Consider the following 17,997-nt stretch of genomic DNA (forward strand, 5'->3'; position numbering starts at 1 on the left):
ATAATGGCATTAACAGCAACTTGTAAGGAGTGGAAGAGCATTATTCTAAGTGAAGTAATTCAGGAATAGAAAACTGAACACCATAAATTCTCACTTATAAGTGGGAGCTAAGCTATGAGGATGCAAAGGCACAAGAAAAATATAATAGCCTCTCAGGATTCAGAGGGAGGGTGGGAGGGGGTGAGGGATACAAGATTATACATTGAGTGCAGGGTAGCCTGCTCACGTGATATGTGCACCAAAACCTCAGAAATTACCACTAAAGAACTTATCCATCTAATCAAACACCACCTGTTCCCAAATAACTATTGAAATAATTAAAAATATTAGAATAAAGTCAACCAGATGAATATTTTTAAATATCTAGAAAAAATAGAATTGGCTCAGGAAACCAAAGACATTACAAAATAGTTCAATTTTACAGTAGGAAGAAGGTAAGAGTTGCTATATTTCTAATTCCCCATAATTTCCACTGAGAAATGACTTAAGCTGTAAAACAGTAAATATTTGGCCATAAATTTTAGGAAAAATGTGAAAATAAAGTGCATGCATTATAAAAGCCAAGCAATACTACTCATCTTAAAAGATCAAAAGGAAGAGAGACTTTCTATACAATTTAACTGTGTAATAGTTTCTTTAGCAGCAGTTAATACAATCCTGTTCAAAATGAAGCCAAATTATTCTGAGTATGTGCAAAAGAGTACTGATACTTTCAGTGGACTTCTTAATGTTCTTGTGTTTATGTACAATATGTGAAATATAGTTAAGCTGAGTAAAATTTTTTTTGTGAATACTGTGAATTAGAACAACACATTTCAATATAAGTTCAACAAATTTCAATATGAGCTCATATGGCTTTATATTATTTTTTATTTTCCCTAGTGTTTTCTTCATTGCCACAAAATATTTCTAACCATGAACTGGGTGGTAAATCTCTGAAAAACAAATTTTTATTTGACAAGGTAAATTTTGAAGAGATTTTTTTTTCTTCTTCTTGTCACAGGAAGAAAGAAATTTTGCATCACAACCTTTCTTGCTGGAATAAACTGAAGTAGCCTCATCTATCAGGTTTTCCAGCTTCAAATCTCAGATACAACTAATCATTTTTTCCCTTCTTTCCTTTTCTAGCGAACTTCCAGAAACAAAACAGACAACATTTTGTGATGATAAATATCACAGTTGCCACACAGGCCAGCAGGAACCCAATCACGTCCAAAGAGTGGTACTGGAACCAGGTGAGGTCATGGGCTGCAACCCGAAGGTGTTTGGCTCCTTTGTGGCGCATGACAAATTCAATCCAGAAGACTGCTCGATCCAGGGGCTTTACTGGTTGATCATGTTGAATTCTTGATAATTTCATAACATTCTCTTTGTATCTGAAAGATAAAAATAAAGATACTAATGTGGCTGGAAGAGTTGCAGACAAAACCACTCAGACACCGAGTTAAAGAAGGAAGGGTTTTATTCGGCAGGGAGCGTCGGCAAGACTCCTCTCTCAAGAGCTGAACTCCCTGAGTGAGCAATTCGTGTCCCTTTTAAGGGCTCACAGCTCTAAGGGGATCTGCATGAGAGGGTCATGATCGATTGAGCAAGCAGTGGGTACATAACTGGGGGCTGAATGCACCACCGGTAATCAGAATGGAACAGAACAGGACAGGGATTTTTACAATGCTTTTCCATACAATGTCTGGAATCTATAGATAACATAACTGGTTAGGTCAGGAGTTGATCTTTAACTACCAGGCCCAGGGTGTGGCACCAGGCTGTCTGCTTGTGGATTTCATTTCTGCCTTTTAGTTTTTACTTCTTCTTTCTTTGGAGGCAGAAATGGGGCATAAGACGATATGAAGGGTGGTCTCCTCCCTTACTAACACTGAAAGTAAGTTAATTTGCCTGTCCATATCAAGTTTATGAAAGGCTTTTAAAGGGCCAAATAATTCAAAGTAAATGTCAAAGAATTGACATCGAATTTGTGTATTTTAATTTGAGTCATCATAGAAAGTTTGGCTTTTAAATTGGACTTTTCTCATTGACAAATATTTTTAAAGTAGAAATTGAATGTTAGGTGAGAAAGTTAATTTTTTGAAGCAGAGAAAATATAAGGGATTTTTAATTTGTTTTTAATTGTTTAATTTTAAGTTTTTAAGGGTACATATTAAGTGTATATATATTTATGTGGTATATGAGATGTTTTGATACAATGTGAAATAATCACATCATGGAAAATAGGATATTCATCCCTTAAGCATTTATCCTTTGTATTATGAACAATCCAATTACACTCTTAGTTCTCAAACAGGCATATGGAGAACGTACTCAATATCATGAACCCTTTTAAGTGCTGTGAGAAAGATTGTGAAAATGCAATATGAGAATTATCATCTATAAGTTCCAAAAAAGTAATTGTGTCATGGTGAGTGACGTGCCTCATAGCTAGTCACTTTGCTTCTACATTACTCTTTTGTCTCCTACTCTTTCCCACCCTGTAGCCAGAACAATTTTTTGCGATTAAAGTCAGTTTAAAGCACTCCCCTGATTAAGACTTTTGCCTGGCTTCTCATTATATTAAGAATAAAATCCAACTCTGTTATTTGGTCTACAGAACCCTACATTTTTAGACACGGGCAAGCTCTTTTCCTAACACTTTTCCCCTGCACACTGTCTTCTAGATTGGCCTTCTATTTTTCTTTAAGCTCCCAAAGGTGTTCTCATCTTAGCACCTTACACATTTTTTCCCCTCTCTCCCGCTCTTGGAGTGTTCTCTCTTGCTACAACCCAAGGCATACTTCTCTCCCTTCTTGCGGCTTCCCTCTAACGTTACCTCTAAGAGAGGCTTTTATTGGCCACATTATGATGGAACCTCTAGGATTTTCTCTATTTTCTGTGCTTATTTTGCTATTTGATTCCTAGAATTTTAAAATGCATTATATATCTCATAAAATAAACATTTAAATATTAAATACAAAAGATAAATATTCATACACTAAGTGAATAGTTCAAAAATGTAAGATCATCTTGAACATTATCTTGAGGTGAAGATATCGATTTACCTACTGTTCAGATTGTGGTATAGGATATCACAACCTGCCTAGAATAACTACTCTCTTTTTCTGAACCATTTAGTCACCACTTTTGTCCACCAACTAAGGATTAGCCTGACTTGGAATAGCATACATTAATTTGCTTGTTTATGTAATTGAATTATATAATACGTACTCATGAGTGTCTTTTTTTTAATGCAGCAGTTGTTGGGTAATTCCATTGCTGTGTTGTATTCTGTTGATTGATAAAGCACAGATTATGTCTTCATTTTATGATTAATAGATATTTGGGTTGCTAACAATTTTTGGACAGTGTTGATAATTCTGTCATAAACATTCTTCTATATGGTATTAGATTTATATATTTATACATATCTGTTGGGTATATAATTGGGAGTAGAATTGCTGAGATAAAAGTGGAGACATAGTTGTGATTCACCTCTTGATCTCTAAAATTTAAAGATGTTAGTTATAGTTTTTATAACCTCCTTACTTCCACTATGGCTGGATTATATAGTCTTTATGATATTGAACCTTATTATATGTACTAAATCTTGATTTATTTCCCATCACATATCACTTCAAATAACTATTCGACATGCTCTAGGAAAATGTGTCTTCAAGTTGATATATATGATACATATATGTTTATTGTGTATGTATGTATGTGCATTTGTGTGTATCAATTTACATTATAAGATTCCTTTTGTTAATTGTGTTCTTTAAATGTTTTATGTCTTTACTAATTATTTGCTATTTTCTTAATTCTGTTTAGATGAGTGAAAATGTTTGTATAATCATATTTAAATCTACCAATTTGCTTTATATATATTTTTTCTATTTGTCCAAGCTGGTTTGTGTTCTTTTTCAATTATTTCCTATCTTCTTTAAAGGCATTTTTATCATTCATTATCCTTCTTTTTTTGTGGTAAAGTATTTTTCAAGTATTCCTTTAGATGATACCCTCCTTATATAAAAAAAATTATTCATAGAGCTGTAAATGCTGAATTGATGGTAGCTGGAATCCACAAGGAATTTTGCACATTGATATCTTTGGGTTTGAAAAAATCAATTATTAAAAATTTAACTTAAAATTATATTTTTTGTGCTTCAAAGACCATCATCCAAAAGTAAAATTTAGTGCACCCGAATGGGACAAAATATTTACAAGTTATATATCTGACATGACCCATAATCTATAAATAGTTCTTAAAACTTAATAATAAGACAAATAGCAAAGTTTAAAAATGTTCCAAGGATTGGAGTAGACATGTTTTCAAAGAAGATATATAAATGATCAGTAGGCATGTATGAAGATTCTCAACATCTTTAGCCGTAATGAAAATACAATCCAAGACCAGGATGAAAGATCATTTTACACCCACTAAGAAGGCTGTAACAAAAAGTCAGATAATAACAGGTTTGGCAAAAGTATGGAGGAATTGGAACCATGTTGTACTGCTGGTAGTAGTCATGAATGAAACAAGTACTTTGGAAGACAGTTTAGCAGTTCTTCATAAACATACAGTTCCCACATGAGGCAGTAATTCCACTTACAGTATCAGCCCTAAAGAAAGGAAAACATGTTTATGCAAAAACATGTGTAGCAATCTTCCTAGTAGCCACAATTGCAAACAATCAGAAGGCCAATGAACTGATAATTGAACAACTAAAATATGACATATATTTACTAAAAAATATTAAACTGCTATAAAAAGAAATGAAGTATTAAAACACACAACAACATGAATAAAACTAAATCCAGGAAAAAAAATTAGGCTAGATGAAATATCATTTACACAACATCATAAACTCTATGATTCCATTCATATGAAATATCTAAAGAGAATACTCTATAGAGAAAGGAAACAAATTAGTTAGACTAGGGCTAAGCGGTCATAGGAAGTGACTTCTGTGTCATTGCCGTTTCTTTTGTGTTGATAAAAATGTTCTAAAATAATGTAATAGTGATGGCTTCATGGCTCTGTAAACATACTAAATATATTTGGATTTTATAGCATAAACAGGAGAGTTTTATGCTATCAAAATTAAATCTCATTTTCAAGTCCATTACAATAATGATACTAATAAAAGTTAATTTTTAGCAAGAAAATAGTTATACTCTGAGTCATTTTAGATATCCAATTAAAATATTTTATTATGTTATTTCAGGTTTATTCTTCCTTTCTTCTATGGATTCATTATGTCAATTTTTTAAGAAATGTATTTTTTGTATTATCTATATCCTTTTAAAATTATTTTTGTGTAGAAAATTGTTTCACTAACTGGCTATTCTTTAGATGTAAGTGTTTCAAATTCAATTTTTAAATAACTTACAAAAAATAAAAGCAGATTTCAGATTAGTTAAATCATTTAAATTCTTTCAAAATTAGTCTCATAAAAAGGATGAAACTCACACTCACTGTTGACAAGAGAAGCTATCTGTAAATACCACCTAGTGAAAAATATGTTCTACTCACAAAGGATCATTAATTACTGTCTTCAATGCATTCAGCAAGTCTGTACTTGACATGGTATTGAAGTCCAATTTAACAGCTGCTCCCTTGGCCTTCATGTGTGCAATGTTATCAGGTTGATCGGCAAACAATGGAACGCCCACCATAGGGATCCCATGGTAGATCGCCTCGTAGATGCCATTGGCTCCACCGTGAGTTATAAAAGCTCTAGTTTTTGGATGACCTAGGATTGGATAAATTTTAGCAAAATTATTCATCGGAATAAAATGAGATGCACAATGAAAAGTTCTGAAAGTGACAGTGTTTTCTAGCTAAAACACTGAACCAAATTAAAATTGTGTTTCAGACTTTGGAGGAAAAAACACGTACTTGTACTGGGTATGTAAGTGAAGGCTATATGGTGTGTGTGACTTCAGACTGCAAAACAATACAAGATTTTCAGTTGGGCTAATGAAAAATTGCATTCTAGATTTTAAAAACGTGCAAAAAAAGAAGACAGCAAAGAGATGGGCATGAAGTGAACTCATTTTAAGTGCAGTCACAGAGTGTGATATGTGGGGTGGACAAGGCAGCACGCAGTGGGTTGGTGGTGGTGCTAGGATTGAGGAAGGACAGGTCACACTTCATCATGAAATGTGTCATCACCTTATGATTAAGGTTAGCAATTTAATCCTTCAGAAAATACAGAGTCACTGGTGATAGAAGAGCTATTATATTTAGTGGCATTTGAAATAACCCTGCAGGAGAGGAAAAAAACAGGTGTAAAGTTGTAGAAATAGGAGACAGAGAGACAGCCCAGGAAGTTATTGAAAAATTTTGTGAGATATAGTAACACATGAAATAAAGATTCTCCCTGATGCAGACCATAAAGAATGTGGGTGTATATCATAAAATGCCAAAAATTATAATGTACTCTTTCCCCCTTAAGACTGGAAAATCAATATAAAGAAGTTACATTTTGTTTTTCTTTAACAAATATTCAATAAGCTTGTTTCATCACTAAGTATTAACACTCTAGGCCGGGCGCGGTGGCTCACGCTTGTAATCCCAGCACTTTGGGAGGCCGAGGCGGGAGGATCACGAGGTCAGGAGATCGAGACCATCCTGGCTAACAGGGTGAAACCCCTTCTCTACTAAAAATACAAAAAAATTAGCCGGGCATGTTGGCGGGCGCCTGTAGTCCCAGCTACTCGGGAGGCTGAGGCAGGAGAATGGCGTGAACCCGGGAGGCGGAGCTTGCAGTGAGCCGAGATCGTGCCACTGCACTGCAGCCTGGGCGACAGAGCAAGACTCCATCTCAAAAAGAAAAAAAAAAAAAAAAAAGAAAAAAAAAAAACACTCTAATGTGCTGTTACTAATATATTCAGTATTTGTTCACCAGAGTCTTACCTAGAAGGTCATTCTGGGGTATCCACTTGTAGAGCCGAGTATTGAGACCTAAGGTATCTGGTTTATTCCCATCAAATCTCCACAGAACCTGTTACAATAAAGAAAATATTTTGTTCCATGAGTGGAATTCAAAAGTTATAGAATGTTAGAACTGTAAAAAGAGTAAGAATGAGATCAAGGGATGTTAGTATATAAGAACTACTCAAAGACTGATGTAAATAGAATACTCACATCAGTTTTCTCAACTTTTATAATTAGTTAGGTATATAAGGAAATCATGATTTTCCAAAATAGCACCTTAGAAGAAATCAGATTATCAATGACAATTTCAAGCATTTAAAAAATTGTTACACTTTTTAAAAGAAAACCTACATGTGGCCAACCATCATATGAAAAAAGAAAAAAAGAAAAAAGCTTAACATCACAGATCATTAGAGAAATGCAAATCAAAACCGTAATGAGATAGCATCTCACACTAGTCAGAATGGCTATTATTAAAAACTCAAAAAATATCATGATACTGGTGAGGCAGTATAAAAAAGGCTTGCGTATAATCTGTTGGTGGGAATGTAAGGTTAGTTCAACCATTGTGGAAGACTGGCGATTCCTCAAAAACCTAGAGGCAAAAATACCATGAAACCCAGCAATCTCATTACTGGGTATTTAACCAATGGACTATAAATGATTCTTTTATAAGGACCCATGCACAGGTATATTAATTGCAGTACTCTTCACAATAGCAAGGACATGGAATCAACCTAAATGCCCATCGATTATGAGCTGAATAGAGAAAATATGGTACATATACACTACAGAATATATGCAGTCATAAAAAGGAACAAAATTATATATTTTGCAGGGATATGGATGGAGCTGGAGGCCATTATCCTTAGCAAACTAACAAAGGGATGGAAATGTAAATATGGTATGTCCTCACTTATAAGTGGAAGGTGAAAGATGAGAACATGTGGACAAATAGACAGGAACAACATTCACTGTGGTGTACTGGAGGGTGGAGGGTGGGAGGATCAGGAAAAAAAATTAACTGATTTTAGCCTTAATATCTGGGTGATGAAATGATCAGTACAATAACCCCCCATGACACAAGTTTACCTATGTAAAAAAACTACACATGTACCCTTGAACTTAAAAGTTACAAATAAAAGTTAAATTAATTTAATTTTTTAAAATTAAAAATATTCTTAAAAATGTATAAAAAATTTTAGCTATTCCTTATGTCTAGTGTAAAAAACAGTAACAATTTCATAATGATCTGTGTGCTTTTGTTTTATGTATTGTATATTAGTTTTCATTTTCCAAATTTAATTTTAATGTATTCATTTCTTTTTGAGTAATTTGGGAAGTAGTTCACATGTATCTACTTGTGTGTAGGTTATTATATTACAGCCTGTTGTCCTTTGATTGACAAAATAGCAAGTCCATAAATAAGCTACTTATAAGAAATAGATTAATGCTGCAAAGGTTTTATGTATAACTTCATTGGAATTATAAATTATCAAGCACTACTTCCAAAATAAATTTCAGGTGATTATTTTTGACACAAATTCGGAGTATTATCAGCATTTCTAATTTTGGATATTTTTCAGCATAGAAATGAAGAACCTGTTGGTGTCATGAATAAAAACACAGCTGTTGAATAAACTCAAAATTGTATCTTGCTGAATTTGGTTAACTGATTATTAACACCGAGACAACGTGCTACAAAGCTTTGAAAATAGTGATTAACATATTCTGCTATAGCCAAGACATTTTATGTTTAAGTTACTAATTTTGAAACTCCCAAGCAATCCTCATAAACTCGACAATACTTTACAGTGTTTAACTTTTATTTGCTACATCAGTGTTAAAGTAACTCAGGTTTCAGCAAAAAGTTGGAAGAGGTCATTACAAGAAAGCTTTATCAGGCAGGAAAGTAAAAAGTAATTGACAAATACACAAAGGTCACTGGCTTATTCTATATAAAAGAAAATAAATTTCTACTATATTTTATAGAGGGGGCACCTGAAGTTGTTTCTGTGCCTGGCTTCCTTCTGTTTGACTCCCTTCTATATTTCCTTCTGCTTCCTCCATTGGGAGGAGTTGTTAATCTGATAGTGCAGAGTCCTTGTGGGGCCACATTTTATACTGCACGGGGTCCACCTTCAGGACAGAATCCGTCTCCACCCTTTCATCTTCCTGCTTCAGACACTGGCTGGGCGCAGTCCAGCAGGGCAGGCTGCCATTTCTCTTTCGCTAAATCTATCTGGCTATGTGGGTACTTGGAATAGTTGTCTGTCAGCCTAGGCTGTTCTGTCTCTGAATGGTACCCTGAACATTACTCAGATACACCTCTTCCAAAATGTACAGGAAGAACAAGAGGTTGGATTACATGCCAAGCCTAAATTGCATGATGCATGTCAGACTTTTTGAAATACCTGCTATTGTTATTGTGCTAGTGAAGTTACTCATTAAAATGTAACTTTTTCTGATAACACCTGTAGTGTGTACAGTGCCCTCAGGAATTCTTCAAAAAAAGGGTCAAATGACAGAGGGAGAATTTGGTAATATCTCTTACCTGACCCCAATATCATGATAATACCAAAACTTCACCTACATTTCCTGAATAAATTTATTCCTGATCATACTATTAATGCCAAATTTATTATCAATGAAAAACACCCTCTGTATTATTTTAGCATCGTTCATGTATATTTTTGATTTTGAACTAATATCTGAGAAAATTATTGCTTTCCCAACAGCTAAATTTTTAGGCAAGAAGTTTCTTTTTTTAATTTGTCATATCCATAAAGTTTATTTTTAAAAATGTAAAAAACTAACCATACGGGCATATTTATTAATATACTTAAAAAGTTTGTTCCCTATGTTGAAGTAAAATACATTAGCAATATCTTCAAGACTCCATCTTTACACAAATAAAACTTCTAGATCCTGAAATATAGTACAGCAGAGTCTATAGATTACATTTTTTTTTTTTTTTGAGATGGAGTCTAGCCCTGTTGCCCAGGCTGGAGTGCAATGGTACAATCTTGGCTCACTGCAACCTCTGCTTCCCAGGTTCAAGTGATTCTCCTGCCCCAGCCTCCCGAGTAGCTGTGATCACAGGTGTGTGCCAACATGCCTGTGTAATTTTTTGTATCTTCAGTACAGACGGGTTTTCCCCATGTTGGCCAAGCTGGTCTCGATCTTCTGACCTCGTGATCCGCCAGCCTTGGCCTCCCAAAGTGCTGGGATTACAGGCGTGAGCTACAGTGCCTGGCCTATAGTTTACACTTTTAACCACAGGATTGGAATTCATTCTTAGTCCCCTATTCCCCAAATGTGGTGGTTATTATTCCTCAATTAATAACATTCGATCATGTTATACTAGCACAGATCCTTAAATAGAGAATATACTACATAACTACTAACAGAGCCAATCTTCTCCATTTGTTGTCATGTGTTTTATATAAGCATTTGACTTAAAGTGCAAATAGAAATACTACATCCCATAATTGTAAACATTCACCAAGAGCTTCCAGAGTACAATAAGCAATAGAAGTGACCCAAGAGTCAGTCAAGATTCTTCACTCATTGGATACTGCTGAGATTAGGAAAACTGTTTTGAATCTAATTGTCATAAGTTTTACTTGTATTTCCAAAAGGACACAGTTCTGGATATACATTTGTTGTGAAAACACCGGAAAGTCATTCTAAAGACTGCATTAAGCACCATTTTCACTTACTTGAAATATATTGAGTTAAATTCAGCAGTATGTATGAGTGTTAATATCAGAAATTAAAAATAACTTTGGGTCTCAAGTTGCCTTTTGTGGAGACATATGGAGTACTGAGTTCCCACTGATGCTAATAGGAACCACTCACGCATACCAAGGATAGTAACTCCCCCAGGGCCACATGCAACCCCTAAGTCTGAGGCACAACTATTACTTCTGTTGGTGGATGCTATACAAGCATATTTAAGGCTGTATTCGGCTATAAAGAGTTCAATCTACTCTTTAATATTCTTTCTATGTAGATCACATACACAATTCAAAATTTTATGGACAGGAGGTGAGAAGTCTCCAAACACTTTTTAAATACCTTTCTCCATACAATTTATCGTCAGCATATTTACATAGGGGAATGTTCACACTTAACACCATTTAAAAAAAAGTGCAACCACAATTTTCAAACTTACCACAGTTTCTCCAAGATTATCCTTGTTCTAATTTTTCAACTTTTGGCCAACTTCACATTTGTCACAAGTTTCTATAATTGGATTGTTTCAAACTTTAACAGCCTCTTTCAGTAGTTTTCCACACCAGTAAGGCACTTCATCTTACCTTTTGTGGGATCTGGGCAAGGGCTGATGCAATTACGTTGGCCCTTTCTGCTGTGATGTTACTGACCATTGACCCCAGAGAAAACACCACAACACCATTTTCTCCAGAGCTCTGTACAAACTCTTCCATTTCCTGTGAAAAAAGAATTTGTTTCATCACAAAAGAGTATTAGCACAGCGGCCACTACTGAAAGAATTGGTACAAATTACTAAAGAGAGAAAATCAAGTATTTTGAGGAATTATTGGAGTAAATAATATTTTTTAACTGACCCAATCACTCAGTTTTTTTGCAAGTAGATGTATAATATGAGACAGGTGGACTCTGTTAAGGATATTTGTGTAAATATGTGTGTATGTGTACGTATTTGTGTGCATGTGTGTAAAGGAGAAAAGAAATGGAGCTATTACATTGTAGTCAGGGGGATAATGTTAAAAATATTATACACAGACTCTTCTCTTACAATACTAAAATTACTAATACAGGTTCTTGGAAAGTGGGACCACTCAGCTTTAATTCTATATTGTTGTTCTACTAAATCCCTTGTGTTTATTTCAGGCAGGTTTTCTGTAGAATTCTCTTAGTTGAAAGCCATTAGTGGTTTACTTCCCTAACTATGAGCTCTGAGGATAAGCTACTCACAGTTGGGATAATTTTATATCTACATTTATGTTTCTCTACAATGCTTTATACTTCACTTGAAGTTTGTCAGAGTTTTCCAGTAGTTTTTCAAAAACTAAAAAGAAAATAAAATAAAAGCTGGAGGTTAAGAACCGCTGACATTCTGGAGTCTGGTATTGTAATTTGGAATTTCTATGAATTAGTCCAGGAGTCTCATTTATAATACAGAATGGTACGGTATATAGTTACATAGTTGAATTATCATATTTTTCAGATTATTGTTTAGGTGGAGCACCTATTGCCCTGAAATCACACTGTTAAATTGATGTGCTATTTATAACTGCATGTGAGGAACTCTCATCATCACTTTGTTCTGTCTCAGAGGCAGCACTTGCACCAGAATAAAAGAGGCCACCAGGCCTTTCTGCAGGGGAGATCTTGTCTCTCTTTTGAGTAGCTCACACACACCACATTACACTCCTGGAGAAGATGTGTTTGGCTGCAATTGATTGAGAATTATTCTGACTTGCATTCCCCAATAAATGCCAATATTTAAATTTAAATACTTTCAGATTTAATGATTGGGGTAAAACTTTTCCTAAGTGTTCTTAACAAAACAAAGAAAAAAAGTCCAAATGTTAACTGTGCAGACCACATATTACAGAGTGTTTTTTAAAATGTGATTTTTAATCTTAACATGAGAGTCATTGTACTGCTATTCCAGGTAACACTTGGGGCATCTAGGTATTGTGTGTGATTGCAGTTGCCTGTAGCCACATTTAATGTAACTGGTGTTCAGTGTTTCATCTCACTAGCTTGATGCCCAGAGCCTTATTTATCTACCGAGTGTTGAAGGAATCGAGCCTGTTTACAGATTCATCACCGATATGGACTGGTTGTTTCTTCTTCTGTGATCACATAATAAAAATAATGTAAGACTAATGTAAGAAATTTTATAAAAGCATGAAAAAAGTTTTTTAAATAAAATTTTTCTAAAATTTTTATATTGTGATATTATTTATGTAAAATATATTTTTTTCATCATGGCTTTTGTCCTACTTATATAGCTTAATGTACACATGTGACACCTATTTAGATAATTTTAATCTTATTGTATATACATTTCCTCCTGCAAAAACTTGTCATCTTGTTATATTTATCATTTTCTAACTCACTTTATTTGTATTATGGCTGACAGTGTAATTGAATATTTCACTGATAAAATTATTGTATGCTATTGTATGCACATAGCATAAGTTTTTAATCATTCCTTCATTTAAGATGTTGGATTACTTCCAATGTTAATTTTATGAATATTTTCCATAATGTTTAATAGGTACACCTTTATTAATTTTCTCTGTATGATTTCATGTGAGTATATTATAAAACTAATAGCAATATTCATTTTTAAAACACCTGATACATTTTGTCAAGTGTCTTATTCGCTTATAAGAAATTATCTTATAATTTAATACTTACTTGAAATGAAAGCAACCTGGGTTAGCAATTATTTTACATAATAAACGAAGAACCGGTTTCACAACCATTGACTTGCATTCAAATCTTTCTGCAAGTTAATAACAACAGCTAGTAGTAGTAATTATCACTATTTTAGTACTAGTCATCCTTTTTCTTGTCCTTCTACGCCTCCTACTCTCTTTCCCCTCCTACTGACATTGTCGATTTCCCTTAGTGTGGGTAGGGAAATTTTTCAAGAGTATGGTAGAGTGGCATAGATTTTTCATTAGTCTTGCCTCAGCTTTTGTCTCTTGAGAAAGTTATCATATAAAGCCCATACAATTTGCATTCAACATAGATATTGAGTTTTAACAATGGAATAACATTTCAGTTTTATGTAGACAAAAATGATCTTTTAAGAGATTACATAATAATATAATAAAGAATGCTTGCTTTGTCTTATGTCTTAAAAGTGTGATATTAATTTAAAAATTAATTTTAAAAAGTGTGATATGTATTAAAAGTGTGATATTAATTTAAAATATATGAGTTTATTGGGTTCCTTCATAAAGAATATAATCTTATATGCTGACAGAGTTTTCTGGAATCGAAACTAAGGGCGCCATTCAGATACAAGTGGTATAAATTATTTGGGCTTTATTATACATGCATTGTTCATTATCTCTGTGCTTCTCTGCCAGGCAGCTATGATGTTGAGACAAGTTGCCACAGGAAGCTTTAATAAGTTGCTTGTCATATGGCAAAAATCATCTGCTCTCATAGGGTATGTTTATGCTGTCATATGTAAACCTCTGGTGTCTCAATGAAGAATGATTTAAATGCTTTAGTAAGATCAAGTGAACACTAAGTTTGCCTGCAAATATTAAAGGAACACATTTCTATTGTTGAGGAAGTGTTTTAAGCTGCAATACTGGTGAAGATCCTTATTACCTATGGTAGAATTTTAGAATTTCAACTAGCTCATCTTACTGTCAAAACTGATACGTCTACTTTTAATCAAGTCCACAGGGTATCTGTCAACTATAACTCTGCAAGAGAATATAATTTTGATGTACTGAACAATCTGGTTCTAATGAAGAATGATATCTCAAGTGACCTGTGCATGTTAAGTAATTAGTAGTATTAGTAAAATAACAAAATAATCATAATTGCAAAATTAATATTTCTGAGTCCCTGACTATATACCAGAGACACTTTAAGTGTTTTGTCTGTGTTAATATTTTTCCACTCAACACAATATGAAGTTGCCACTATTTTTGTAAATGTAGGCATAATGATTTCTATCAACATTCTAGTCCACTTTTCCATCATCTGCTACCTGAATCCATGCAAAATTTCCTGAATGGTTGGCTCTTTACAGTCTGGCCATCCTGCAATTTAATCCATTGAATATCTTGAAAGCTCTCCTTTAAAAAGAGAATCTTTTCATATATTTCTTTTTCTTAACTCTTTTTAGTAGTTTTTCAATGTGCTTAATAAATATTTCAACTCCTAATACGTATCTGGCTCTAATTTGCCTCTCAGCATCATCTGATTCTTAGTCTCTACCTGAAAACTAAACTTCCGGACTTGAGAACTGTCCTGACCACTTTACCTGCTTCTTTTTTTTTCTTTTTTGTCTGTCTCTCCCCATCATTCTTTTACCTATTCCTGCATATTGTTTAGCTCTCATCTTACTAATCAGTGACTGCAGGATACTTTCTATTATCTCCACTGATGCTTTCTTGGCATTGGGTTTTTCCTTCAGATAATAGTTTTTATATAATTTGTATTACTTGCACATATTCTATCTTTTGAAGTAGAATGTAAGGTATGTGGGGACAGAAACTGTGTGTATATTTTTCTCTGAAAATTCTGCACTTACCTGTGTTTTGTGCTAATCCTTTTGTAAATATTATTTGACTGGATGACCAATACCTTCTTAGGTATTACATAATGAAGATTTTAATTTAACCAACCCTATTTTCAAAGTCTCCTTAGTATTACTCTCTATTTGTAATACTCATAAAACTCACATACGTGTGATGGTATTAACATGTACATGAGTTTCTAATTGGTATCTGCTTTACCACACCCATTTCCCATCTTTCTTTTAGTGTAAGTCAAACACTCTAAATGAAGACTATAGAATCATTTCTACTGAAAATTCAAAGCCAACAAAATAAAACCAATGAAAGTATGTTTACCTTAGGCAGGGGTTTGGCAGGTTTGCAGTGGAGTCCTCCAACAAAATCAACATTTGGTAAGAGTGGATGTGGAAACTGAAAATTCCAGGAGTTTCGAATAAGCCATATGTCAGCTTTCCCCATTGTCTCAGATAATGTAGTGGGTCTTCCTGACAGGAATAAAAAAAAGAAAAGGTGGATGACACAAGATAATTACTTTAGGTAAATTTCTGAAAGGAGTTAGAATAATGTAGGCAAAAATGTAGGCAAATATCTGTGCTTTGAAAAATATATACACATATTCATATATAGACATAATTTAATGTATTATGTATTTTGCCCACGTGTATTTATAAGAAAGACAAAGTAGTAGGAGAATTGTGAGGTTAAGCTACATCTCTAATGTCACATCAGTATACTCACAATCATAAACAATTATTAAAATAAGCCATAGAAAATTAAACAGAAAATTTCTTTTCTCTTAAAGCTTCAGTAGTAGCATATGGACATTTAAACAACTCTTTGAGCTCTGTAATTAATAAATTCTACTGTACCCATAAAAATAATTTTCTAAGAAATAGTCTAGTTTACACAACTCATTAAGCTAATTCTTTTATCTTTGGTTCTTCAAGTGAACTGTGGACTATGTTAAGAGTATGGCTGAAATCCTTGTACCAACTACTCTTTTAGATTCAAGCTAAGATCTTAATAATATTTTTAAGTAAATATATTTGTACATTATAGCTAGAAATTTTTGAGAAATTATTGAAATAAAAATTTGTACTCAATGTTAATCTGTCTCATATTTTTTAATAAAGAGACATAGTTTCAAAAAACTAGGTAGATATAACAACCTTCACACTTCAACAAGATGATTGGACTTTGAATGATTTCCAGTTCTTTAGTGAACGAGTGTAGAAACATTAGAAACTTCAAATTGCCCTTATTGATTTTTGCATCTGAGATATAGACATTATCTCTCTTTACTGTGAAGGAAACCTTCTGGTAACATGGGAACATCTTTTGATTTCTAAATAAGAAAACAGGTTTACAAGAAAAAACAATTTCTGCATTTATACAGATAGTTGTAGAAAAAAGTGTAACTACTCATTCTAAACCTATACATTCAGTAAGAAGTTATTTGATGGATTTTACTGTTTTTAAGATGTAAAACAATGTATAGTAAAACAGAAGTGTAATTGCTTAAAGTCTTAGATGCACTAATATATAGGTTTATGATTTCCTGGGGTGTTCTGTGTGAGTGATGGCGACAGGGTTTTAACTGACCCTGTAATTTAAGCTTTTCTATATTTGTGAGATTGATAGATCATCTTGTATTTTCATTTTATAAATTCACTTACCAAAACCCCACTACCCTGACTTTATGGCTTTGTATAAGCTCCGCTTCAAAGACACAAATAAGTTAGATCTTCATGTTACCGACTGAAAAAAATACTTACCTAGAACTTCACTATAAAACTGATCCCACTTCTTCATGTCAAATATTTGGAACCAAAATTCAAAATAAAGCACATAGATCATATTTTTTACCCTCTCCATGAAAGTCATTTGATCAGTTAATTCTGACATAACAACAGGTACGTAGGAAGGAGGGAAAATAAATCCTCCACTATGCTTTTCAAAAGTGTAGCCAGGAGAGAAGCTGAGACTGTACACAAAGGGTATGTTAAATAGCTCAGCCAGCAGCTCACTACAGGGAAAAATAGCATCTGCAAAAATGACGTCAAATCTTGACTCTTGTACTTTTTCCATAAATTTCTTATTTGAAACTACATCTTCACAGAACTTTCTAGTTATGTCACCAAATGTTGACATGATTTCTTGTACTTGTGAAAAATATAACCAAAATGTATCTTTTGGAAGGTCCGACCATCTCTTAATCTGTTGCACGATGAAATTCTCCAACTCAGTTTTAGTTAAAGATGTGGGATAAATTTCAATTTTAAGAGCGGATGAGTTGTTGGGATCAAAAAGAATGGAAGCTGAAGATGCCAGTACAGTCACCTCATGACCTCTCTGAATAAGCTCATCCAGGATTGTCTTTATATTCATCCAATGGCTATATTCTGCTGCCCACACCAGCACCTTTCCACAATTCCCAGAGCTAAAGTAGAAGCTCAGTTGTATTAGCAAAATTACTGAAGTCCATTTCACAGACATCCTGGTGCAATGCAATGCTTGTTTTCCAGATGCTGTTCCTTTCTGTCATTTCTCATGGTTATATCCAAAGATAAATTAGCCAAGAAGTTAAAATATAACCCTTATAAGTCAAAGTACATGCAATATCATTAAATCAACAGTCTGAGCATGTGAATGGCAAGGAGACAAATGAACGTAAATGATCTGTTCACACAGATGTGATTAATTTCCCTTTCATGTTTATGAGTGCTATCCTTCAGCTAATATCAAGGATCTTGTATGGACATGTCATCTGTCTTATGCAATATATTTTAGAAGAGTGTC

General features: G+C 33.7%; 1 protein-coding gene across 5 annotated transcripts; it reads right to left on the reverse strand.

Annotated features, from left to right (window-relative positions):
• Window positions 1-850: 850 nt before the first annotated feature.
• LOC129492288 (UDP-glucuronosyltransferase 2B7) lies at window positions 851-17,741 on the reverse strand. Of its 5 annotated transcripts, XM_055297430.2 has the most exons (7): window positions 17,384-17,694; window positions 16,974-17,032; window positions 15,535-15,683; window positions 11,251-11,382; window positions 6,908-6,995; window positions 5,522-5,741; window positions 877-1,376 (listed from the first exon to the last, which is right to left on the reverse strand). In XM_055297430.2, the coding sequence occupies exons 1-7, from the start codon at window positions 17,692-17,694 to the stop codon at window positions 1,097-1,099; spliced, it is 1,239 nt and encodes a 412-aa protein (XP_055153405.1). In that variant the 3' UTR covers window positions 877-1,096. The 5 variants fall into 5 exon arrangements, with proteins under 5 accessions (XP_055153402.1, XP_055153406.1, XP_055153405.1 ...); XM_055297427.1 differs by having other exon boundaries at window positions 851-1,376; window positions 16,974-17,741; XM_055297429.2 differs by lacking the exon at window positions 16,974-17,032 and having other exon boundaries at window positions 17,226-17,694.
• Window positions 17,742-17,997: the final 256 nt, after the last annotated feature.

The sequence above is a fragment of the Symphalangus syndactylus genome, chromosome 10, assembly GCF_028878055.3.
Source record: "Symphalangus syndactylus isolate Jambi chromosome 10, NHGRI_mSymSyn1-v2.1_pri, whole genome shotgun sequence".
Lineage (NCBI taxonomy): Eukaryota > Metazoa > Chordata > Mammalia > Primates > Hylobatidae > Symphalangus > Symphalangus syndactylus.

Excerpts from the sequence above, each read along its gene's own strand:
- LOC129492288 (XM_055297427.1), bottom strand. The coding sequence starts at position 17,694 with ATGTCTGTGAAATGGACTTCAGTAATTTTGCTAATACAACTGAGCTTC. Across the intron at positions 15,684-16,973 it reads GTTTTATAGTGAAGTTCTAG|GAAGACCCACTACATTATCT; the intron begins GTAAGTATTTTT and ends TATTCCTGTCAG. Across the intron at positions 6,996-11,250 it reads TTGCCCAGATCCCACAAAAG|GTTCTGTGGAGATTTGATGG; the intron begins GTAAGATGAAGT and ends TTATTGTAACAG.